Source organism: Boleophthalmus pectinirostris, unplaced genomic scaffold (assembly GCF_026225935.1).
Source record: "Boleophthalmus pectinirostris isolate CB_2022bp ecotype Guang Dong unplaced genomic scaffold, ASM2622593v1 HiC_scaffold_4, whole genome shotgun sequence".
NCBI classification, from domain to species: Eukaryota; Metazoa; Chordata; class Actinopteri; order Gobiiformes; family Gobiidae; genus Boleophthalmus; species Boleophthalmus pectinirostris.
The window spans coordinates 34993611-35020426 of record NW_026571353.1 but is presented as its reverse complement, the minus strand read 5'-3'; the positions used below and the strand labels follow the sequence as shown (position 1 = coordinate 35020426).

General features: G+C 42.7%; 1 protein-coding gene across 2 annotated transcripts; it reads right to left on the bottom strand.

The window, feature by feature from the left end:
* Positions 1–1376: 1376 nt before the first annotated feature.
* On the bottom strand, positions 1377–26557 carry ndc80 (NDC80 kinetochore complex component). Of its 2 annotated transcripts, none has more exons than XM_055162145.1 (17): positions 26435–26557; positions 17381–17476; positions 17046–17126; positions 16819–16927; positions 15493–15665; positions 15016–15118; positions 13761–13850; positions 13206–13299; positions 12216–12316; positions 11843–11987; positions 10000–10205; positions 8275–8409; positions 7102–7191; positions 5665–5757; positions 4850–4980; positions 3947–4049; positions 1377–1796 (listed from the first exon to the last, which is right to left on the bottom strand). In XM_055162145.1, exons 2-17 carry the CDS (start codon positions 17467–17469, stop codon positions 1668–1670), a joined length of 1872 nt encoding a protein of 623 aa, XP_055018120.1. In that variant the 5' UTR covers positions 17470–17476; positions 26435–26557; the 3' UTR covers positions 1377–1667. The 2 variants fall into 2 exon arrangements, with proteins under 2 accessions (XP_055018120.1, XP_020773049.1); XM_020917390.2 differs by lacking the exon at positions 26435–26557 and adding an exon at positions 18990–19098.
* Positions 26558–26816: the final 259 nt, after the last annotated feature.

The following is a 26816-nucleotide window of genomic DNA, read 5'->3' as shown; positions in this document are numbered from 1 at the left end:
CTTGAGGCGCAACAGAGGGAGATGTGACCAGACTGATATCAATCTATATTCAGAGTTCCCACTCTTTTTCACTGACATTTCAAACCTTTTCCATGATTTTCTCATGACCTCAAGTGAATTTTCCATGACTATATGGCACCTACATGTGTAGAATTGATCAGACTTTTAGGGCTAAATATGAAATTGTAACCCTTTCCACTCAACTTATGGTTTGGTTTTATAGTTTTTTTTAACATATTCAAAATACTGTGCATTTATTGTCGTCTTTTTTGAAGGCGCAAACGTTCAGAAATAATCATAACAGTCTAATGAGAACTTAACAGAACGATGTAGCTGCGTGAAAGAGATACTAAAATTTCATGACTTTTCCAGAATTTCCATGACCGTGGGAACATTGTGTATTAAAGGTTGTATGTGTAACTTTTCTTTGTATATGTCATTGCTCTGCCTGGAAAGTTCCACAGTATGGCATTAAACAGCTCCACCTGACATTTCTTCAAGTCCAGGTGGTTTTATAGCTCAAAAATGCCAAGCTAAACACTGTTATGGGCCTTGGCCCTTTGATATTTGTTTGAAGTGCTCCCGTTCTTCTGTAATTGCTTTTGTCTGCGCATGATGCTCCTGGTCTGCGAGCCCTGGACCCAGATGTGCGGGAGTACCTGACGTGGGACGGAGGCTGGCGTCGCAGCGCGTCAGCGATTGGCCGTTCATCCCTGCGCTTCCACCAATCCACGGATGACACCTGTGATAGCGGAGGATTGGAAAGGGACCATCTTCCTCCTGCTCGAGGCGGCTGGATCACTGCGGCCAGCTCGCCACTTTTGTTTGATGTTGGGTTGTCTCAGTTTGTTATATTGCCAGCTATTGCCTCGTTTAGTTCGTTGAGACACCTTTGTTTTTGTTCGCAGTAAACCTTGAGTTAGATTCGGTACTTTGTATTTAGTTAGGGCTCTTTAGTTTATTAGATTATTTTGTTTAACTCCTATTTATTTTTCACCTTAATTGCCTGTTTTTTTGTTTGTCTTCCCTTACACTGTAAATAATAAATGCACAATTTTTTGTTAAACCTTTAACATCCTGGTTTTTTTGTTACTTCCCTTTCTCCCCTAGCAAAGGGGACGTAACAAACACTCATACAGACTGTGAGCGTGGTCGCCTCTCCACAGATCTGGCCTGTAACTTGGTCCGGTTTGGTCTCCATGAAGACAGAAAGGTTTAATGCCATACTGTGAAACATTCCGGACATAAATATAGCATCTCCATGAAGAAAAGCATTTGATAGAGATAATGAGTCTGGATTTGTCAGGCAAAAACTGACCTGGTACAAACAAAGGTGTGTGCTGCCCTCTAGTGGTTAAAAGAAAAAAAGCAAGTGCTTATTTACAATTCAATTTTATTAACAATACAAATAAAGGCTGTGTTCGCACTACACACTACGTCAAAACTGGGACTAAAGCCGAACTGGGCCGACAGAAAACACAGACTAATAACAGTGTAGTTTAGAAAGGCCTTGAAAAGCAGAACTAGTGTGAACGCAGCTCATAAACAAAGAAATAATTACACAAACTTTCTTTTAAACGTGAGTAAAAAGGATATTGGAATGAGTATTGAGGATGTGGGAAAAGTTAGCACATGTGATTAGTCCTTGGCGGTCTGTAGGGGGCGCTCTACAGGTGGTTCGCTTTGGCGCTGAAGTTCTTGAGCGTGTCTCGTAGCTGGAGGATGGCGGCGGCGTCCTCCTCCACGGCATTCGTACACACTCGCTTCACTCTGCTGTGCACGTCCTCCAGGCATTTCTGCGCGCAAAGAAAACACAAAAAAATATAAAGACCCAAGAGCCGATACTAAACATGTCAACGGCTGTCAGAGTATCGAAAAATTTGATACTAATCGATACTAAAACTAACATCGAAAAAAGGTATCAATGTTTTAAATCAGGGGTGTCAAACTCATTTTGGTCCGGGGGCCATATCCAACCTACTTTGATCCTAAAGGGGCCGGATCAGAAAACTCATGTCAGATAAACCCCAAAAACAGCAATAAGTTCAAATATTTGTGCAGAGAAACGCAAATGTATTACAGAAATCTTTTAATTGATGAACTCTTTCTTTTACAAAATATTATAATATTATGGAAAAAAAAAATGCTATTTCAACACAATGTTTTAACATGAACTTGTTTGCAAATAGGAGTAAGTCCATTTTTCTTGGAAAATTCTGAACTCGGCTCCACTTTTCTCATTTTGGACATTTTGTTGATGAGGGTGTCACGGTCAACAGTCAAAACGATCGTCCTTTAAGAGCGTTTGGAAAGAGACAAGTCTTCATTTGTGCTGCTCTGGTGGGAGGGGCCACGTACAGAGACACTGGAGACGCTGCTGTGATAAACACCACAGAAAATTACCAATATTTTAATAGAAAATATGATTAAAATATTTTAGTAGAAAATCAGCCGAGGGCCAGATTAAAGATCTTGGAGGGCCGGATCTGGCCCCCGGGCCGTATGTTTGACACCTGTGTTTTAAATGAAATGAAGAAATGAAGCTTTTCTGAAGAGTTTTAGAAAGATCTTGAGCTGTATCAGAACAAGTAAAAGAGCACATAGACCAGTGTATCCCAAACTTTTTTTCTGAGGATCCATATTTTATTTTATTTTTTTAATTCTAATTTTTATCTTTCACTTCACATAAGTGCTTAATTTTCTGAAAAACTGACAGTGCACCTTATAATCCGGTGCGTTTTAAAGTCTGAAAAATACAGTACTCAAGTTTTAAACAAGGAAAAACAGTAATCAGTGTTTCCCACAGAAAATTGGTTGGGGAAGACGGCGCTGCCCTGAAAAAGTGAGGAGCGGGGAATACGCAGAGATATATGTAAATGTACATTGCAGATCTACATGCAGATCGTGACAAGGCAACCCAGAAAAACTAGACTAGATTGGACTAGAATACACCCCTGGACCACTGAGGGATTACACAGATATAAGTCCACATGGGAACAGAAGAAAGTAGTATGATTCTATTCTATTGTCTAAATCAGAATCAGAACCTGTCGAATTTGAATCAAAATAAAGGTTGAAATTTTAGTGTCGTTACAACACTACTTCACAAAGGTGTTTGGTATGGAGCATGAAAGCTTTCAGAAATATTCATGTGCATATTTGTCTGTAGTTGAGCATAAAATAAATATTTGTAAACTCTCAAATGAGTCTAGTCGTACATAAAATGTGTTGTGTGTGTTTTATCCATCAGAATACAAATTGAAAAGTTACAACGTCAAGAATTACAAGGACGAAATTAAAAGTTACTATTACGCTGTATTCAACGCAAATATTAATTCACAGATGCGACTCGACTGTCAAAAAAAAAATCATCGCTTCACACTTCTTGGTTGAGTCCTGGTTGAGTCCTGGTTGAGTCCTGGATCAGTCCTGGATCAGTCCTGGATCAGTCCTGGATCAGTCCTGGTTTAGAGTACTTTTTTAGTCCTGGTTCAGACCTGGTTCAGACCTGGTTCAGACCTGGTTCAGACCTGGTTTAGTCCTGGTTTAGTCCTGGTTTAGTCCTGGTTTAGTAAATTTTTAGACCTGGTTTAGTCCCGGTTTAGTCCGTATGTGGCTCAAAAGTCCACCATCTTGATCGATGTTGATGATTTTTGACAGTAAAGTGTAAGAAAGTGTAACCATCAATTTTCATTTCGTGATTGTAATTCTTGATGTCTTAACTTTTCAGTTCAAATTCTGTTGGACTGGACTCATTCAAGAATTCACAAATATTTATTTTCTGCTCAACTATAGCCAAATATGCACATGAATATTGCTTACTCCATAGTTTGGTTCTATTTTCCTCTTAAACATGGTGATCAGTTACAGTGTCGTCTTATTACGATTCAAGTATCAAATATAGATATATAAGATTGCGGGACGGTGTGGTTTGTGGGTGATGTACCTCTGTGATGGTCAGGTGGTTCGCTGCGGTGGCCAACACAGAGGCTAAGTTATTATTGACAGTCCTCCTCTCCTCGTTTGTCTCCTGCAGCACTAAGTGATACCTGCGGCACAGAAAAACACATGTTATCACTTGGGATCAGCCCCAAAAACCCACACATAAATCACAAATACTGTTGAGCGTATGGTCTGCTGCAAACTAAATTGCCAAGTGGGAAAAATAAAAGTTTCTTCGTGAGAGCTGAAATGAAAAACCTGGGCCAAATATTTGAGTAAAAACCTTCCGCTGTCACTAATATTTTTGTAAACTGACTCGAGGTGTAACGATATCAAGTCTCATGATACGATTGTTACACGCAGGCGCATTGATTTGGATCATTAGTTGTTTTTGTTTCCTTTTTGGTAAGTTTTGTAATTGTTTTCTTTTTTTTTTTGCGTAACTTTTTTATGGTTTATCGTTGCGTGGCTGTGAGGAGCCTGTAAATACAGCTGTCTGCCCGTGGCCCTCTCTCTCTGCTCTGCTGCTCTGCTCCGCCCAGCCCCGCTCACCGTGCGCGCTCCAGACTCTGTGCGCGCGCCCTGAAGGTGGTCCTTTTTTCGCTTTTCTCTTGGGATCAGGTTTGGTTTAGGCTCTTTCTCATCTTTAGTTATAGGTGCTGGCACCTGCTTCTACAGCCCTGTACGGGACTGGTCTGGTGTCGCAGCTTTTTGTTCTGCAACACAACAACTTGGTCCCACCTCTCCATGATACTGAAAATGGTGTGACCTGTAGTGACCTGTAGCGCCTTATGAAGGGAATAGAGTGGACATCAGGTCACAGGCGGGTCCAACCTCAAACGTTCAGTCCTCCCTCCATCTCTCGCCCAGTCTCTGTTCACGCTTGTTGAACTGTTGTGTTTCTTACTGTTGCTGCGCCGTCTTGAGCTGCTGCACGGCGTCGTCGTAGCCGTGGTTCACCTTCTTCTCCAGCAGAGAGCGATGTTGGTCCATGGACTCGAGCTCCGCGGCCCACTCCTGCTCCTCACGCTCCAGCTCCTACAAGGGATACATGATAAGTTAGACCTGGTTTAGACGTGGTTTAGACGTGGTTTAGACGTGGTTTAGACGTGGTTTAGACGTGGTTTAGACGTGGTTTAGACGTGGTTTAGACGTGGTTTAGACCTGGTTTAGACCTGGTTTAGACCTGGTTTAGACCTGGTTTAGACGTGGTTTAGTTCTCCTGGTTCAGTCCTGGTTCAGTCCTGGTTCAGTCCTGGTTCAGTCCTGGTTCAGTCCTGGTTCAGTCCTGGTTCAGACCTGGTTCACATTTAGTCTAGTTTTAACGGATGATCTCTTCTGCTAATATTAAAGGCTTTACCTCGTGTGGACTTTATGTTAGACCTGGTTTAGACCTGGTTTAGACCTGGTTTAGACCTGGTTTAGACCTGGTTTAGTTCTCTTGGTTTAGTTCTCTTGGTTTAGTTCTCTTGGTTTAGTTCTCTTGGTTTAGTTCTCTTGGTTTAGTTCTCTTGGTTTAGTTCTCTTGGTTCAGTCTTGGTTCAGTCTTGGTTCAGTCTTGGTTCAGTCCTGGTTCAGTCCTGGTTCAGTCCTGGTTCAGTCCTGGTTCAGTCCTGGTTCACATTTAGTCTAGTTTTAACGGATGATCTCTTCTGCTAATATTAAAGGCTTTACCTCGTGTGGACTTTATGTTCGATGTGATGAACCCTCACATGCACATACCTGTTTACGTGAGTCCAGGCGATCGTCCAGTTTTCTGATCTGCTCCCTCAGCTGCTTCAGGTCGTTCACTTTGTCTGAGATGTTCGAGTTCACCTGGAGTCCAGACAATTTAAAATAAAAATGGTGTTAAGTAAAACTATTACAATATTTTAACATGACAATTTCACAACGATGTATTCAAACCCTCAAAAACGCTTGTGATACTTCTTCATAGTACTTTTTGTATTTTTATGTTAAAAAAACAAAAAAATGTATAAAGCTCTTTTTTGAGACACATGCTTTACATTGCATAATCCATACTCTCCAAACAGGTTAAATTTGATGCCTTCTGTGTAAGTTTGTGCAAAAATATCAATATATCGTATGGATTAATGATGATACAGTATCGATATTGTGGGCTGCTGTATCGATATATCACCAAGAGTATTTTTTGGTGTATTTTACTCAATTATTTTGTTATAGAGCTACAGTTTTGTTGCTTGTTTAGAGAAAGAAAACTCATTTATGCAACACATTTCACACTTTCACTGTTTTGATGATTAAAATGTTTGTGTTTCATATGAACTTTGCACAAGAACAAAGACTTTTAGTATCACAGCCATGATATAGCCTTTATTTTTTATTGAACCGTATCGAATCGATTTGAAATACACTACTGGTCAAAAGTTTTAGAACACCACAACCACACTTTGTCCAAATTTTTTGTTGTTGACCAAAACAGCTATAAACTGAATTAAAATGATAAACTTTTGATTCATGAGAGTGTCCACCTTTGACAGATTTAACAGCTGAACACACTCGTGGCTCGTTCTTTTTACAACAGAAATCAAATATTCTTCAGAAAGTTCTTCCAAAGTCTGTTGCAGTGTTGAAGTTCCCATTTGTAGGTTGCTTCACTCTTCTGTCCAGTTCATCCCAAACCAGCTCGATGGAGTTTAAGTCTGGACACTGTGCTGCTGGACACTCCATGTTTTCAAGTTTAACATCTTTTTTCCTGAGGTAGTTTTGGCAGAGCTTGGACTTGTGTTTTGTATCTTTTATCTTTTTTGTTGTTGTTTTTGTCTGTTCAGTTTTTACCTTTGTACCATTTCAAGATCTTCATTGGACTTGCACGACTTGAATTTCAATAAATAACTGGAAAAATTAGGGTGTTTCTAAAGCTTTTGACCTGTAGTTTATATTGAATGAAATCGAAAGCTCACTGTATCGAGATATGTATCGTATTGTATCGTTCTGTATGTGTATATGTATGTGTCTTCTGCAGCCAAAGACTGACGAGACGCTTCCAATCCATCATTCCGACCACATCACACACACACACAAAACACTCGTACTCATGTGGGTGAAGTGTCATGGAATCTGCAGTCGACTACCTCCACCTAATCTAAATGTATTTATATTTCATTGTACACAGAGCGGGCGAGAGCTCAGACCCACCTGCTCCACAGACTCCTCCAGACTCAGCTTCACGTTGGCCAGACGGCTGTTCTCTTCCTCCACGTCACTGATCAGCTTCCTCAGCGGCATCTGAAACACACACACACAACATTACACACGATATACTTACAGGGCTTTTAAAGAGAGGGGACAAAGAATTCATGACCTGCCAGAGTCCCCAGATACAAGATAAACATGTTCAAATCAAATATACCTCTTACTGATAACAAATGTAATACAAATTTATTCTTAATTACAAAATTGGACATGACGGTCAAGCTGTTTATGGTGTAAATTGGTGTTGGTTGCCAGATTTAATGCAGAAATCCAGTTGTTTTAAACCTAAAATGTCTCTCTCTGATCTGAATCTTCACTCTCTAAACCCCAGCTCCTGCAGCCAATCATGAGTCAGTGCTAGTGCAGCCTCTGCAGCTCGGGGAAGGTATTCTGGAGGTTCTGAACTTTGGCGTGGCCTGTTCCTATACTAAGAATAAGAATAAATTAGGATGTTAAGTTAAATTAGGGTGGTTCAGTTGTGATTGTAGTACCTTTGTTAAATTAGTAAGAGGATACAATGAGTTGCCTTTAATATTCACTCAAGATGATAATGATTAGGGGTGTGCAAAAATATCAAAATATCGTATTGTTTAATGTCATTATACAGTATAGATATCAGGGACTGCTGTATCGATATATCACCAAGAGTATTTTTTGGCATATTTTAATAAATTGTTTACAGTGCTACAGTTTTGTTGCTTGTTTAGAGCAAGATATCAATAAATTTGACATATTCACTGTTTTGATGATTAAAATGTTTGTGTTTCATGTTAACTTTGCACAAGAAGTGGTTTAACAAAGACTTTTAGTATCGCAGCCATGATTTAGCCTTTATTTTTATTGAACCGTATCAAAACAATTTGATATAAATTCATATAGAATTGAAAGTGCACTGTATCAAGGAATGTATTGCATCGTGACCTATGTATCGAAATATGTATCGTATTGTGGCCTGTGTATCGAGAAATTTATCATATTGTGGCCTGTGTGTCGTATCATAGCCTATGTATTGAGGTATGTATCGTATCGTGGCCTATGTATCGAGATATGTATCGTATTGGCATCTTTTTACAGGTGTGTTGTGTAAATCCAGGTGCAGTCCCCACCCTTCTTCACCTGTATCTGTGTCTTGTGTTGGACCATGTCTCCAGGTCGGATCTCGAAGTCGTGCCCGCAGGCGTTCTCCGCGGACACCGGGATGAGCTTCAGTTTACGCGCCAGTTTGTGGTACTCTGCCAGCCTCAGCTCCATCTAAGACAGAAAAACAGACTCACGTGAACACAGAGGATTCAGCATGTGGACAGAGATTAAATGAAGACAGTATAAAGCAGTTTTTATTCACCTGTTCCTTTACCTGTACTGAGGAAAGACAATTTTGGCACAGCTACACTGAAAGAAACCTGGTATAGCCAACTTCTGAGGTACAGAAGACAAACAGACTGAGCTGCACTTTCTTGTTCTTGTGGTTTTACAGCAACATCACGTCTTGGTCTCTTTGCAGTGGAAGGTGTTTCTTGGCGAACTGTTGGTGCCTTTCGCTTTGGCGTTGACTTTTTAAATTCGTAACCAAGGTGGAGCGAGGGATCGGAATTTTGCTTTGTTGGCGCTCCACGTAAAAAATTTTCGCTGCAAACTCGAGATAATTTCTTGGGCAGACAAAGGTTACTTTTTTGGTCCTTCCTGTGGATCAATCCTGCCCATCACCTTCACCTTTTTCAATTCCTTTGGGAAGGGAAACAGTTTGAACGGAGGTTTGCAGTCACACAGATCTATTTCCCTTTTGCATTTATGGAGTTCGCAAACTTCTGAAGCCGTTATCCTCTGTTAGGACATCCAACAAACACACAATTACGATGTCCGAATCCCAAAACTAAAATATGACAATATCAGAACCAGAAACAAAAGCGATATGGCTCAAAAGATTAGAAAGGATTGACTTTGTCAATAGACGCATCTCATTGGGAAATAAAAAATGGCGATTTGATGCTCACTTTTTCAGAGGATCCTTCCCAGTATGCATTGTGCGATGACCGGAAATAAGAAATTCAGGATGCATGTACTCTCGTTAGCTTTTAGCCATGTTATAATGTTGACATCGCAAGGTTTTCAGTTTGAGAGATTAACTCAATTTACCTATTTTCCAGGTTATTGGGCTCACTCTTAAGCCTCCAACCCCATCAAAAAACGGCCGTGCAGCCCGCAAGCCAGAGCGCCCTATACACGAATCCACTCAGGTGTCCCAGCACGACTTCAGTAAACTACAAAGCAGCACCATCCGCAGAACACACAAACACACACGGAGCAGACAACGACCGTGTGGCGAAACACACCCACAGACACACTCATCACTCCACGCCGACGAGGAATGGAGGAACGAACCAAAAAAGCGAGTGCAATGTGCCACTTCTAGACACAACTGAACAACTGAGTCACTGCGAACACGCCGACAATCCAGCGTTGGTCCCAGACAGCACCCTCCCTACACGCCACAACTGAACAAACCCCAGAGTCACCGTAAATGCGCCGAACAAAGTCCCACTGACCCATCCAACTGTTGTGTTTCCTTTAAAGTCCGGTGCGGTTTATTTGTGAAAAAAGTTCGAAAATAGACCATTCAATGACAGAGTGCCCAATAGTGCGGAAAATACAGTAAATATGCAGGATTTGTGTTTGAAACTTGTGTGAATGAAACAAAACACAACTCCAGGTCTGTTTGAGACGAAGAAACAACATTATAACAGATCAGGAAATAGCGTAATTGTGATAAACAGTTAAATAATAAAAACAATGTTGTTAAACGTTATTCTTCCAAACCCTGCCCATTGCTCTGTGTTCTGGTACCTTCTCCTTGACTTTGGCCAGGGCCATCTCCTCGTTCCACTTGTGCTGCTCGGCCTCCTCCAGAGATCGGGTCAGGCTGGCGATGGTCTGCTGCAGCTTGCTCTTCTCGTGGTTGATTCTCTCCACGTCGGCCGGGGTGAACTTCTGATTCTGCAGAAGAACCTGCAGCTCGTCGCGCTCATGCTTCAGGGAGTCCACGTGACTCGCTGCAAAACAGGGACGCAGTGGTAAGTGCTAACCGTGCAGCTGTGGTTCCTCGTATGATTGCTCAGTCAGATTAATGAGAATTTCATCAGCAGGACAAATAACACTTAGAAATCTGACTGATAATCATTTTAAAAGGACAAATATTTAGGGATGCAGCGAACGACCTTTTTCTTACTCATTCTGATACTTTATATATCAACTGATACCAGTGCAGAGACTGAAAACAGCATTTACTTCTTTTAAAACAAAATAAGACAAAACTGATCAAATGTCTTATGTAGCTCTTATTTATGTCTGAAGTAACTACAGAAAAGCTTGTATAAATGTCCAAACATTATGAGACTTTCTGGGTCACCTATGACCAGTAAATAATCTCATTACTTCAATTAATATGTGTTCATGTTCATGTATTTTTATTTGGTCACTGTTTAACTCATTACAGTCTACATACATTATATTCAGTCTGTCGCCCATAAAATAAAACATATTCAGATCAAGATATTCATTATTATGAGGAAAGACATTATTGTCCTTCTTCCTACAGGATTTGGAAAAAGCTTAATATACCAGTTAGCCCCGTTAGCGGCGCATTACATACATCACGACCAAACAGCAGCGATTGGTTAAATGAAAAAAACACCTGTCTACCGTCAAGCGAACGAATCCTAATGCTGCGAGGTCAGACGGTTTCTAAGTGAAACAAAGTAAAACCGGCTGATGAATCAGGCTATGGATGGGCATGATTAGTTGACTAATTGATAACTGACCATTAAGAATTTCGTCATTTACATTCATTTTTAATCGACAAACCGAATGTAGGTCGCTGTGCGTAGCGAAGCGTAAGGAGACGAGGCTGCGTCTGACACAAACACTGGAGTCGTGCCTCACAGTCCCACGTTTGGGCTCTGGCTCCTTGGAGACACTGTTCCACTCAGTGAGAGCGTTTACATGCACATAAGTGTCCCGGGTATGATCGGGTTTTTTGAGTTTCCCGGTTTCGTCATGGTGCATGTATATACAGTATCCTGGTTACTGCGAGATAAATTTGAGTGCTCATGCGTCCAAAAGACAAACACTTTTCAGTTTTTTCATCACAACAGGAGCCAAAATAAATAAAGTGACCAACATAAATAAAGTGAAATGATGTAAAATAAAGAGCCGCGCTAAACCTGCACACGTCTGATCTCTGAAAACATGAACCATCTCCAACGCGACACACAGAACAGACTCATCATCATCATCATCATCAACATCCCTCTGTCACAGAATAAACACTCATATTCCACTGAGTCAAGTCACAAAGAGCTGTTTTTTTTCAGCAATTTTTCAGTGTATCTGTGCCAATATTTAGTACCAGTAATGGATAGATGCTTCCCTACAAACATTATGTATTTTTGGTATTGTTAATGGGCTTTAATAATCATTTTAGCTGCCCTCATCTGTATTAAATAATTGGCCAGTAGAATGTTGTGAAGTCAGCTGACACTCAGCCCTAGAAAAACACATCGTATAAATCTGAGGTCCCTGATCTGTGTTAGCCTGATATCTACTCTCAACAGGGAGAATCAACCACGGAAAATACAAAACTAGAGCTAGTTATTTTGCTTTACACATGTCCTGTAAATCTGCCTCATACCGGTGTTGTCCAGCTCCTCCTTCAGCTCGGTGTCTTTGCTCTCCAGGTTGGATTTAAACGCGTCCAAACTGCTCCTGTAGCTCTGCAGCTTCTTCAGGTCCGACTGCAGTTTCACCTTCTCCATCCGTTTGGGCATCAGGCGGTCCTGTAAAAACAAAACATCGTCGTCAGCGAGCGAGAAACAGGACCGCACAGAGGTTCATTTTAATGAACTTCAGCTTCATTTACAGTCTTTGTGAATGTTCTTTGATCACTTCCGAAGACAGAACAGCCTGGACTAAAATTGGAGATATTTTTGCTCAAATCTGTGAGAATAAAACTGTACAGAGCCTTTAAAAAACATTTAAATGTTAATAACTGATAAACTCCTGACCGTTTGGCTCTCTTTCTCCAGTCTCTCCAACTCTTTGCTCAGGAACTGGTGTTTTTCTTCCATCGATGCCAGATACGCTTCGTCCACATTGTAGAGTTTTTCTGCACAGACAAAACACAAAACTCCCCTCAGACTCTGTACGAATAGAGTAAAAACTGAGCCTGAACATCTCTTGAACATGAGTTTAACTGGTTGAGAAATGGTGACTGATGCATCTAGATACAGCGCTCAGCATAAATGAATATACCTCCTTTGACAAGTAACATTTTACATGAACAGAAAAAAATATTAGACTAAGTTTAATACAGAATTTGGGCCCGGTCAAGCAGAAGTAAACAGCAAGGCCAAAAATTCAAGTTAATGCATCTGATATAAAAATGTATTCAACAGATACATATGTACTCTAGTTTATGAAACTGTTTACCTTTTTTCTGTACCATTTTTGGTTCTAAAGTTACATACGTTTTAAACAGACCATGTATGAAACACGGAACAAAATTATTTCCGAAATTTCAAAGACCTGCAAATCATGTAAATAAATTAATTTATTTCCTCATATCTTGTGTTATTTGATCTTTGAACTGTTGATGAAGGTACATGATTTTATTTTTTTTTTTTATGTATTTAAAATGATAAAAATTAGCTTGGAAGGACTGACATTTTATAGAAATAGTTTCCTTTCATTTTGAAGTAATATTAAAGTATTCAGAAGAAAAAAGCGACAAATTACGCTAAATCATGCACCTTCTACTTGCTTGCACAATTTTCCCTCCGTTACCATGACCTTTCTTAATAAAAAATCTGATTACTCAAAAAGTAAGAGGTTTTTCAAACCTAAGGATATTGTGAGAACCAGTTATACTGTTTGTTAGAAAACTATATGTTTAAAAGTGCAAATATTTCAAAACCAGTTTGTTAAGGATATGTAAGTGAGAACCACTAGTTATCACTGTTTGCACCTTTAATATTGTATAAATATCGAGGGCTTACGTAATTTATTAATGAACGTCTCGTCTTCGTCCTCAAAAGTGTCCTGTCCCTGGATGAACTTGGCGTAGGCGTCTGCAGTGTAGTCAAAGAACAGCTGAAAAAAAAAAAAAAAAAGAGTAGCACATTTAAAGCCGCACTATGGAACTTTTCAGGTGGACAGTAATGGTATTAATCCTATCTCCATGGAAACAAGCAGGTGACACCAGCTCCAAAAAAACAAACAAACATGTTTTTAGCAATAAATCGTAACAGCAACTGAATAAATGCAAGATCGATGAGCTTAATGCCAGACTGTGGAACATTCCAGGGAAAACAATTGATACTTTGCAGCGACACCGTGCTGGCTGGGGTGTTTTACATGTATTTCTATGGTCAAATGTTGTCACCGTGAAACACAATGCACACACACACACTGGCAAACACGGTCAAAAATTTTTTAAAATAATACGAAAACTCAAGAAAAAATACCAAAGAGCTAGTTTTCGAGAGCCTGTCATCAAAAGCTGCGAAGTATCAATTAAAAGAGTGAAGTTTTAGTATGAAACACATGTGTACCTTGTTGAACTCCACTCCATCCTCGATGTTTCTGTCGTCTTCACAGAAGTCAGTGAAGAGAAGCTCCTGTTTACTCAGACTCTGGGCAATCTAAAAACACACGACACAACGTTTAGGCGCCAAAAAAGGTCTGATACTCAGTGTCAATACAGAAATTACCCTGGATTTAGACAACAGAATATAATTTTCAACACAAATTAGGAGTTTCTTTCATCTTATCTTAATCAAGACCTTTCAAAAATTATTCAGAGTGCGTCCAGTTTTGTTGTATTGATGTGATTTGCTTCTGTTTCGCTGCTTGTTCAAATGAGTATCTAGTTTTGATACCAGTTTGAGAATCCAATGAGTATGTGGAATATCAGTGATTTTGGCAAATACAGAATTACAGAATTAATTTAATTTTTCACATCCCCCAGCCCAATTTGATGGTTCTTAGCAGGCCAAATGTTTCTTAAAGGGCCCATCTCATGCAAAATAACTCTTTTCATACTGTATCTTCTGCACATAAACAAGCACAATTTGGGGTTTTGGAACATCCATTACACAATAGTTACTGATTTCTTGGAGACAGTCACAGACCAGGAGCTATGAAAGGCCGACTATTGCTCCTCTCCCCGCCCGTCCTGAGAAAGAACAGGCTCCGCCCTCCAAATGTGACGTAGGCTCTGAGTGAGCCGCCCTTCCTCCGCTCATCTCAGGGAGGGAGGGGGAGACAGGTGTGCGCCCTGATAGCGGCAGGAATAAACTTTTATTCATCATGGTGATACAGAGCGTTCAGTCGCATGTGTTGGACCCAGAATCGGACGAGGACTTTAAGGTGCACGAAGCTCAAGCACCACATTACTGATTGGTAAAGTATTAATAAACACTAGTAGATACATTTATTATATCGTGTACACTGCAATCGGGGTGGAGGCGGTAGAGCAGAGTGGGTGTGAAGTGCTTTCTGCTACGTCAAACGCTTCATAGGTGTATCTGCTGCGTCATCATTGTAGCAGCTTTAGTTTGTTGTCACGTGGGAGGGTGACAGAAATACTCTGCAATTTGTTAAAAAAAAAACGTAGAATCAATCTAAAAACCACTTGGGTGACATATACAAGGCCCACACATCACTTAGAAGGTAGAAAGCTCTGAAACGTTAATTTTGCATGAGATGGGCCCTTTAAGTTTGAGAACCACACAATCTATAGCGCTTCTTTCGCTTTTCTACACGTCCTTAAAGTCGAGTTAAAGTAAAGTGGTTTTATTTTCTCACCTTGACGTTATCGATGAGCCATATGAGGGCTCCGAGCACCTGGGGCCAAGTGTGAGGGGCCCCCACAGAATACATGGAGCTCTTGGACAGAACAAATGGATACCTGCAGCACAAACAGAGCACATGAGACCGCGGGAGTTCACCAGGGCGTGTGGATTATTATTATCCATGTGCTGTACGGTTCATAACCAAAGTCACAATTATTGTACTCTACTTGCACTGGGAATTAGGGCTGAGTATCATTAAGAAGTTGCCGATATGATACATACCTCGATACACAAGCCATGATACGATACGTTTTTCGATACAGTGCACTTTCAATTCAATATGATTCGATACAGTTCAGTGAAAAACAAATGCTAAATCATGGCCGTGATACTAAAAGTCCACTAAGTTTGTGCAAAGTTAATAAGAAAAATGCCCATTTTACTCATCAAAAATGAAAAAAGCTCTGTGTAACCCTGGTTTGTTGATTACCGCAGGGCTTTGAGCAGCGAGGGCACCTCCTCCTCCACCTTCTGGTTGGGCATCTCGAAGGTAGGGTCGAGCTGGCGGTAGATGAACTCGAACATCTTCACAAACTCTTTGGTGGAGGGAGACTGAAGCATCTTGGGTGATAATGGGCCTGGGAAGCCTTGGTCGGTCAGGAACTACACGGACAAAAAGACATGTTAAAAAGGCTCATATTGCGTTATTTCCTGATCTACTGTGATTTTTGTGTGGTTTCCTCGTCACAAACAGACCTGGAGCTGTGTTTTGTTTCATTGACACTTGTTTAAACACACAAACCCTGCTTCAGGATGACTTAAAATGCGACTTTACAAGGTGGAGCAGGGCATTTTGAGCTCTGGAGATGCAGACAGACTAATAATTCAGGATTACCATATTTTACGGATTATAAATCACACTTTTTTTCATGGTTTGGGTGTTTCCTGCAACTTATACTCCGGTGCGACTTATATATTAAAAATTTTCTGCTACTACTGTACCACTGTCACTTCACCCTCTACTGTAGTTGCAATATTCAGCCGAACATGGTAATCGAGCAGCAGAAAGAAAGTTTGGAGTGAGTGAGAAACTTGTGAGGGACTGGCATTAAGCGGGGATGGAGAACACAGCTTCACAGTAACCCGGAGGATGCACCATGAAACCTTCCTGGAAGTCACTGGATGGATGGACAAAGCCTGGACTTCACTGACACTGAAACCATCCTGTCGGGATTCAGAAAGGACGGAATAATTCTAACTGGAACTGATGCTGAGTCTGACGACAGCTACACAGAAGAGTAATCGGCGCTCCGTTTACCTCCAGAGGTCGTGGAGTTGCTCAGAAGTGACACCGAGGATGAAGAATTTACTGATTTGGAGTGAGTTTTGCAAGTTGTCCTGTTGTTTATAAGAACTGTTCATATGTGACGTTAACAGTCTGTTGTTCTCTGTTCTATTGTTATTACTAGAATTTGCCTTTCAACATGAAATGCCGGTTCCTGGTTTCTGTTTTTATAAAATAAATTTCAACCCAGAAAGTGCTACTTAAACTCCATACTGACTTGTAGTCCGAAAAATACGTTACTCAAATTTGTGAATGAAACAAAACACAGCTCCAGCTCTGTTTGTGATGAGGAAACTTCATTATAACATGGTTCAGGTCAGAAGAGTCTATTTTGCGTAATATGGGACGTAGCAGAGACAATTCAGTCTAGCAATTAAACATATTTAGTACAAGTAAACTTCAAAACAAACCCCTGAAAAAGCCCAGAGACAAATCCCTCATAACTTCATGTATAAGAGTATTTAGTTTTACCTCATACAGCTGTTTGATGCACTGCTGAACGTACGACTTGTCGTGCAGAGGGCGAACATCTTTGATTTTCTCCGTCCCTCCGAAACCTGCCATGCCGGCTCCACTCGACCTGAGCAGCGAGAGTAAGAAGTATGACTATAGAGCTCACGATACAGCATAATAAAAAAATAGTAAAATAAGAATATCTCAGTGGTGCATTTACGGATCAGAGCCGTGAAAAGTCGTACCTGGCCCCGAAGAAGCTGGTCCTCCGCTCCGACGTCACCGACTGAGGCTTTGAGATACTCAGCTTCCCAAATGAAGGTTTGCTGCAAAAATTCAACACATTTTCAGGAGTCTGTGATCAATACGAGCGTTCATGGTAGAGTTTAGGAGTTTGAGTTTCAACAAAAAGGAGAGAGTGACTATATCAATACAGCAGCTCTCGATATCAGCACTGTATCATCACATTAAATGACACGATATATTGATATTTCAATATTTTTGCACACCCCTGGTAAGAGGGTTTGTGTTTTGGACATTTCTTTCAACAACGGTAACTCTCCTGTAGAGACATTCTCACCTCTGGGGGGTGGTGTAGACCATACTCATGCGGTTACTGTCCTGGACTCTCATCGGCAGCTCGGACATCCGGCCTCCTGCTCGGCTCATTCTCCCACTGAAGGAAAAACACAAGATACAGATTTTTAAAACAGATAAAAGACTTTAAGGTGACAGAGTACTACAGGTGTCTGCAGTCAGTTTCTATGGCTCCTCTGAGAAATAGTGGCTGCCTTCACCATGTGTACCAAAAATCTAACCATAATCTGATTTCCGTTGTCAGAAAATTGTAATGACATGTTAACAAAAGCAAGCTCGTACAGTCTATAACAAATTAGACACACTTGACTAGACAAATTATTTACACACTTGTCAAAAGTTTGGACACAATGCTTTAACTTTTCTTTTTCAAAAGGTTTTTTATTTTTACTAAAACGACCCTTTCAAGTCTTCAATTGTGTGCTCTGGTTGGAGATGAAACAGGACATTACAGAATTCAATTCCTGAGAGATTACTTGAATGTTTGACATTTCCTTATTTTAATGCTCATATTCCTTATATGTGTATTCTGTTTGTACATTAGAGGGAAAATGCGGAAGAAATAGAAATTATCATCATCTACTGTAATGATAATACATATTATAACTGTGACATTAAAGATTGTTGTCACATATTCATCTTCTGTCTGGTCTTTTCAAAATTCTAAACAGTGACAAACCCGGGTTGGGATGGTTGATGTAAATACAATTGTGAAAAGAGCATGTAAGATCATGACTGACACGAGATTACACAATCGGAGGGACATTTTTTAAATTTGCTTTAAGGTTATTCGCAAACACGGTTTTCTGTAATTTAGCCAAATAAATGACAATTTTTGCTGCTCTTTACTGTTGATGGAGATCAGATTAGTCAAAAATTGTGATAGTCCTGTTTAAGCCCTGGTTTAGACCTGATGTTATTTATCATTTAATTATATACACTTGGGAGTGAGATACACAATTTCAATTCTTCATATGTTTCGTATGGAGAATTTTCAATAAACCTTTTTAAATTGAATGTAGTCCAGGTTTAGTCTGAGTTTAGTTCTAGTTTAGACCTGATTTAGATCAAATTGGTCAAAAATGTGGACACTTGGGACATTTCTTGTATGAAATTGGGACTAATCACTGGTTTTGTATAAATCTGCTGGGACAGGGGACACAGGGCTCAAAACTGGGACTGTCCCAGGTAAATAGGGACGTCTGGTCACCCTGTATTATAATATAACTTATGTTTTTTTTTTTAAACCAAATTACACTTTTTAAGCAGCATTATTGCCTTCAACACGTAGCGAACAAAAAAAAGAGACCAGACGGAAGATGAATAATATATGGAGAAATAATCTTTAACTTAATATATTGAACAGTTTCTGCACCCACAAAAGAATGATTCGTTGTATATATAGTTATTTTTTATGTAGGAAAAGCACAGTTGCACTTTTACGCGGAACACCGTAAAAACAAAACTGCATCGGCGACTATCAACAATAAAACTACGGATTTTCTTCCACTTTCTACATTTTCTACAAGATAAAGTACAAACCCAAGTACCGTGCGAGATAATTATGTGATTATAAGTGTCAGATCACGTACCGCTCCATGGTTTAATCTGTAAAAACTGCAGGAAAATAAATAAACTAAATTCAAACGCGACAAAAAATAACGAAGCTCCCGCTCAAAACAAACCAGACCGGAAACTACGGCAAGCGGCGAGCCCCGGGGGGAAACTGCAGCTTCGCGTTTTTCGGTTCCGCTCGTTAAAAAAATAAACAAAAGAGACGATTTGAAGCCTTAAGTACTGTGTAGAAACTATTTGATTAACTCTAAAATTTGTTTATTATTTTTTGTTTATGTCATTTAGTTTACTAATTTAGTTCTGTTAATTTGTATAGTACGTTTTTGCTATGTTATTATTATTATTTTTTTAATAATACTTCAGAACCCCAGATACAAACAAAATGGCACCACACAAAGATCACATTACAAAAAATCAAAACATTATTTAAAAATCGGGGGCTTGTAATAAGTAATAAAAGATGATGAAAGGAAATGATGATGGTGAAAATAATATTAGTTTAAGTACAGGGTCAAAAATGTTTATATAAAAATGGAACAGGAATTTCAATTATAAATTGGCCAAAATATATCAACATAAGGAGGGGGCCGAGAGGTGTGTTTATGTTGCACTACCACGTTATTTTTGTTTTATTTAACTAAATTTGTGTGGTCTGTGTGTTTGTTTTGTTTTGTTTTTTTGGGAGGGGGGGGTGTATTTGTTGTGGGTGTTGCTTTATGTTTTTATGTTTTAGTTTATGTTTATTATTATATTGTGTTAAATGTTATATTCTGTTGTCCTTAATTAAAAAAAAAAAAAAAAAAACACAATTGTGAACAAACAATTTTTAAAAATCCATATTTACCTGAGACAGTCCCAGTTTTGAGCTCTGTGTCCAAACCTTTCATTTGTCCCAGTTTCATGCAACTAATCTCCCAGGCGTCTCGATTTTTGACCAAATTAGGAGAATATATTGTCATTTGTTTAGCTCAGAGTGACCAGATTCTTAAAATTCTAAACTGGGGCACACCTTTATGCTCCTCAGTCAAAAATTGTGATAGTCCTGTTTTAGATCTCCTGTAGACCTGGTTTAGTCTCAGTTTAGTTCTGGTTTAATCTTAGTTTAGTCCTGGTTTAGAGTTGATGTAGTCCTGGTTTAGTCTTAGTTTAGTTCTGGTTTAGACCTGGTTTAGAGTTGATGTAGTCCTGATTTAGTCTCAGTTTAGTTCTGGTTTAGTCCTGGTTTAGAGTTGATGTAGTCCTGGTTTAGTCTTAGTTTAGTTCTGGTTTAGACCTGGTTTAGAGTTGATGTAGTCCTGATTTAGTCTCAGTTTAGTTCTGGTTTAGTCCTGGTTTAGAGTTGATGTAGTCCTGGTTTAGTCTTAGTTCTGGTTTAGACCTGGTTTAGAGTTGATGTAGTCCTGGTTTAGTCTTAGTTTAGTTCTGGTTTAGACCTGGTTTAGAGTTGATGTAGTCCTGGTTTAGTCTTAGTTTAGTTCTGGTTTAGAGTTGATGTAGTCCTGGTTTAGTCTTAGTTTAGTTCTGGTTTAGTCCTGGTTTAGAGTTGATGTAGTTCTGGTTTAGTCTTAGTTCTGGTTTAGACCTGGTTTAGAGTTGATGTAGTCCTGGTTTAGTCTTAGTTTAGTTCTGGTTTAGAGTTGATGTAGTCCTGATTTAGTCTCAGTTTAGTTCTGGTTTAGACCTGGTTTAGTCCTGGTTTAGAGTTGATGTAGTCCTGGTTTAGTCTTAGTTCTGGTTTAGACCTGGTTTAGAGTTGATGTAGTCCTGGTTTAGTCTTAGTTTAGTTCTGGTTTAGACCTGGTTTAGAGTTGATGTAGTCCTGGTTTAATCTTAGTTTAGTTCTGATTTAGACCTGGTTTAGAGTTGATGTAGTTTCTTCATCAAAAACAGACCTGGAGTTGTGTTTTGTTTCATTCACATGTTTAACTCAGAAAACCTGCACATTTACAGGCTGTGTTCTGCTCTCAAGTGGAAAACGAAAGTTACGTATGTAACTACGGTTCTATGAATCCCGGATGACCGCCAGAGGGCGGTGCTGAAAGCACTGAATGTTCCCTTCGCACATGCGCAGTTCGAGTAATAATACCAAATGAGTCACACCTGTGACCAAGGATGACGCCCCGGAGGTAATATATTCCCTCGTCATCCGTGACTCTGTTCCTACAAAATCTTCTCGCGGAGCCGGAAGAATCCTGAGTGACAGAGTATCTCTGGCGGTCATCCGGGATTCATAGAACCGTAGTTACATACGTAACTTTCGTTCTATTTCATCCCTCCTGACCGCCAGAGGGCGGTGCTGAAAGCACTGAATGACTAATACCAACTATGTCACGAAGAATCCTGAGCATACCTTAGTGAGGAGAGCCCAGAGAGTCTTGAAGAACCACGTCAAGAGGATGAGGAGAGACCACATTGACGTTATAAAATCTGGCAAACGTGCTTGGTGAAGACAAAGATGCGGCGGCACATATTGCCTCCAGAGGGACCCCTCTCATAACTGCCCATGAAGTGGAGATTCCTCGAGTAGAATGGGCCCTCACGTCAGTTGGAGGGTTGCGGCCCGTAACCTTGTAGGCATGGCGAATAGTCTCAACCACCCAGTGTGAAAGGCGCTGCCTAGAAAGAGGACAGCCCTCCTTAGGCACTCCGTAACATAGAAATAGCTGGTCTGAACTCGTACCTGCCGTGGCTGCAATATAGGCTTCCAGTGCCCGCACTGGGCATAACAACTGCAGCTTGTCTCTGCCCTCTCCAAGTGGGGGCTTAAACCGAGCCAAAGTCAAAGGTTTGTTACAGTGCGAACGGGACAACACCTTAGGTAGGAATGCTGCATTTAGCCACAGGGTAACACCAGAATTATCCGGACTCCACCTGAGACAGGAAGGACTGACAGAAAGGGCATGTAACTCACTGACCCGTTTCGCCGACACAATAGCCAATAAAAATGCAGTCTTAAATGAAAGCCACTTAAGGTTCGCCAGGGCCAAAGGCTCAAATGGAGGGCCACAGAGAGACTCCAAGACTAATGATAAGTCCCACACTGGAGCTCGAGGTGTAGTTGGTGGGCGCAACCTGCGGGCACCCCATAGAAAAAGAGAGACCAAGTTATGGCTCCCAACTGTAACCATGATGACAGGATATAGCAGCAACATACACCTTCAGAGTGGATGGAGACCGTCCATTGTCCAGGAGAGACTGGAGGAACTCCAGGACAACAGGCATCGAACAAGACACAGGATTCTCACACCGCGGGCAGAACACCAGTGAGAAAACAACTTCCACCTGTTCTTATACTGCTGGCGAGTGGAGGCCGCTCTGGCATTCAAAAGTGTTTGCCGAACAGGATCGGTGACACCGATCAGCTGCAGCTCGGGCCCGCCAATGGCCACACCCACAGTTGGAGGCGTTGAGGATTGGGATGCCATATCTGACCCCCCCAACTGAGACAGCAGATCTCTCCTGCCCGGGAGACGCCATGGGAGACTGCAACACACACTGTACAGCAACGGGAACCACGGTCGTGTTGGCCAGTACGGAGCAACCAACAACAGTCTGTGGCCCTCTTGGAGAACCCTCTGTAGGGTCGGCCAAATCAGAGGAAGAGGGGGGAAAGCATAGAGAAGGCACTGGGGCCAAGAGTGTGCCAGTGCATCTTGTCCCAGAGAGTCTGGTTCCCTCATGAGAGAGAACCATAGAGGACAGTGAGTAGACTCCTGTGAAGCGAACAGATCCACCTCCGCCCGCCCAAAAAGGTTCCATATCTTGTGCACCACCTCTGGGTGGAGACACCATTCGCCTGGAGGAGGATGCCCTCGGGAAAGGCAATCCGCCACTTGATTGCCGTCTCCCGGTAGATACACTGCTTGCAGTGAGAACAGACGAGGAGCAGCCCATGTTAACAGGTCTTGGGACACCCTGAGAAGCCGTGCCGATCTGAGGCCCCCCTGATGGTTGATGTGATAGACGGCCGGAGTGTTGTCCGACCGAATAAGAACATGTTTTCCTCTGAGATGTGACAGAAAACTCCTGAGAGCCAAATGGACAGCACGCAACTCCAAAACATTTATGTGGTCCAAGCGATCCGCGGCAGACCAAACCCCTTGAGCTGTTCTGTGCTGGCATACCGCGCCCCATCCTGTGAGGCAGGCGTCTGTGGTGACCACCTCTCTGCGACACACCACAAGACCCATGGGGACCCCTTGCGACAAATAGCTCCTGTCCCTCCAGGGGGCCAGTGCACGGGAGCACTGCCATGTCACTCTGAGCATTCGTCTTCGATGTCCTGTGGCATCCAGATGAAAACTGTTTAACCACCTCTGTAGCGGACGCAGTGACAGAAGGCCGAGAGGCACAACTCGTGTGACAGAAGTTAGCTTTCCCACAAGCTGAAGAAAGGCGAGAAAGGGGTGCAGACTGCCCAGTCTGAAATGAGAGACCAAAGCCTGAATGTCGTCTAGGCGACGAAGGGATGGGTGAGCCTTCATCGTCACAGTGTTTAAATCCAACCCAAGAAAGGTTGTTGTCTGAGATGGAGTCAGGTTGCTCTTCTCCATATTCACCGTGAAGCCCAACCGGGCCACATGTGCAAGCACGTGACCTGTGTCCTGCTTCGCACGTGCTTCGGATGGAGCACAAATCAGCCAATCGTCCAGGTATGGCAATATCTTCAGTCCGGCGGCTTGCAAAGGAGCAAGGGCCCCCTTCACACATCGGGTGAACACCCTTGGAGAGAGGGAGAGCCCGAATGGAAGAACCCGGAACTGCCAGTGATGGCCTCGATAGGCAAACCTGAGAAACCTCCGGTGTTGTGGTGCAATGGGCACATGAAAGTAAGCGTCTTTGAGGTCTATAGACGGGAACCATTCCCCCGCTGCGAGGGCTTGAAGAACCTCTGCTGTGGTGAGCATGTGGAATGGTAAGACCTTCATGAAACGATTGAGTCCCCGGAGATCCAAAATGGGACGAAATCCACCTGTCTTTTTGGGTACGATGAAATACGTTGAGTAGTAGCCCCTGGGTTGCAGCAGGGGATCTACTGCTTCGATGGCCCCTTTGGATAGGAGGGCGGACAGCTCCTGATCCAATGCTCGAGCTTTTGCCAGGTCGTTGATCATAGTCATCTTGACCCGACCAGACATGTGTGGCCGGCGTCGGAACTGCAGCCGGTATCCATGAGCCAACGTGGCAACCACCCATGGATCCGACGCATGAGCAGCCCAATACCTGAGCTGCTGATGGGAAAAGTATCCGACAGCCGGCCTCAAGGTTTCAATTTCTGGCCCCACGGCCCCTAGGGGCCTTGGGGGGGAAGCGGCCTGTGTCCGCAGTTCTGGACTGCCGCATTGGTTGGCGAGGTTCATGACGAAAAACCCTGCCAGGCCTGTCCCGAGGGGATGGCTGAGTGCTGGAGCCAGCAGTCTGGTGCCTTGGCTGCCGAGGAGGGGGCATAGCTCTGCTAAGGCCGGAGAGCTGCTGCCTTGTCTGTCGAGCATGGGCAGTTCGTTCTAATGCCTCCAAGGCAGCCGAACCAAACAACTGTCCTGGTTCCACAGGTACACTGCGGAGAGTCCTACGGGATGCCTCCGTCAGGGGAGATTGAGCGAGCCAAATCTGCCTGCGAGCCTGAACCAGAAAAGACATAACACGTCCAAGTTCCCGTGTCATCAAAGCAAAAGCCTGTAATGCAGCATCACCAACATCAGTAGCCATTGCAGCACCCTCCCCCCCCGGAGGGAGGCAGAGAGGGCAAACAATAAGTGTGCCAAAGAATTGCCCAGACGACCAGCCCGCGCACCGGAGTTGTACGCCCTGCAGATAAAGTCATCTGTCACACGGCACTGAGGTCTCGGACACCTGACATCTTGGCGCAGGGCTTCCTCGGGTGAGACAATGAGAGAAGCCACAGCCGGTTCAACAGCAGGCATGCGATCCAGACCAGCTGTTGTTGCATTGTGCATCGTGGCCAAAACACGGCCATCTGACGAGAGCCTGGAGAAAGCACTCGGATCCCTCCAACAGGCATGCAACTCTCTGAGATATTCCTCAGAGGGGGGTACAGCGAAGGGTGTAGGAGGACGCCCGCGTCTAAAAAAAGCACTACCAAGGCCAGACTGTTCAGGTTTTGGAAGTTCCAGCTGCAAATGGTCCAGAGCTCTGCGGATAACATCTCGCATGGAGCCATCAGCTGAGTCACTACCGAGGCTCTGTGTGGAAGTATATGAACCATCCTCTGAAACACGTGAGGAAGGTACATCCTCCTCATCCTGAAAATGAGAAGCAGATACTGCCAGAGAAAGCACATCATCCTCTGGGGTCAGAACAGGCATTGATCGGGAAGACATCCCAGCCTCTGAAGCAGGTGCAACCATGCGGGGAGCCTGCAATAATGACTTCATCACCTCCAATTCTGCTGACAACTGCTCTACTTTAGATGCAAGAGCTTAATCAGACTTAGACCTCTTTTTGGGCGGAGCTCTCGAAACGGTAGCCTCAGGACGGCGCTTTGAACGCCTAGGAGGGGGCAATGGTACCTGCCCTGATGGTGGGAGATCGCCACCACCTGCGGTGTCTAGTTGAGCCATCCTTGCAGTCCTGACAGGAAGTGGCATGCAACTGCAAATTATACATGAATTATCCGACAATGCCTTCCTGAGATGGTCAGGGCCGAGGCATGCTGGACAGAGGTCGTGGCCATCGTAACCCTGAAGGCCGGACCCGCAGGCCACACAACAATGAGCGCCGTCCATTAGTCCGGTGTAATGAAACGAGCACAGGCACTACAACCGACGCAAAGAACAGACAGCTAGACAGCGGTCAGACGTAAGCAGAAACAGGGCGGGAGAGGGGGCGGAAACGCAACCTTCACCGACCAACGCACAGGGCCACAATATGAGGCAGCCTGCTAACTGACAGGCAGTATCAGGCCTGCAAAGCCAAAACTGGGAGTGGGGGCGCAAACGCTGCCATCACCAATTAAGGCAAAATGCAAAATGAAAACAACCAACAACGTTGGTGATAGACGCTGTGCGTTGTGCAGGAGACAGTAAAAGTAATATAACGGGAGAGGGCGCTGGAACGCAGCCTTCACCGAAGGACAGAACACAAACCAAAAACAACAACGTTAGCGATAAACGTTGTGTGTTGTGTAGTTAACAGCAAAAAATAATGTTACGGGAGAGGGCGCAGGAAAGCAGCCTTCACCCAAGGACAAGATGCAAAATGAAAACTACTAACAACGTTAGCGATAAACACGGTGCGGTATGCAGTTGATAATAGAAATAATATCACGGGAAAGGGCGCAGCACGGCAGCCTCACCGGAAGACAGAAAACAAACGAAAAACGACTGACAATGTCAGCGACAAATACTGTGCGTTGCGGAGTAGATAGCAAAATAATATTGCGGGAGAGGGCGCAGGAACGCAGCCTTCACCGGAGGAAAAAATGAAAACAAAAGACTGATACCTTCAAATAGTCGCAGCCCTCGGAGGGTGAAAAAGCCGCTGCTCCGACCACGGCGGTGAAAGGGCTTCAAGCGAAGAAGCGCGCAAGCGAGAAGAAATGAGGAACAGAGTCACGGATGACGAGGGAATATATTACCTCCGGGGCGTCATCCTTGGTCACAGGTGTGACCCGATCCATGGGTGTGACTCATTTGGTATTATTACTCGAACTGCGCATGTGCGAAGGGAACATTCAGTGCTTTCAGCACCGCCCTCTGGCAGTCAGGAGGGATGAAATAGAACAGAAAGTGCTCCACTGTGTTTTTAAACTCCACACATCTTCGCTAGAATCTTTTGGATAAATACAGCCTCGGAATTGACAGTCAGTTTGGTGTTCAGAATCT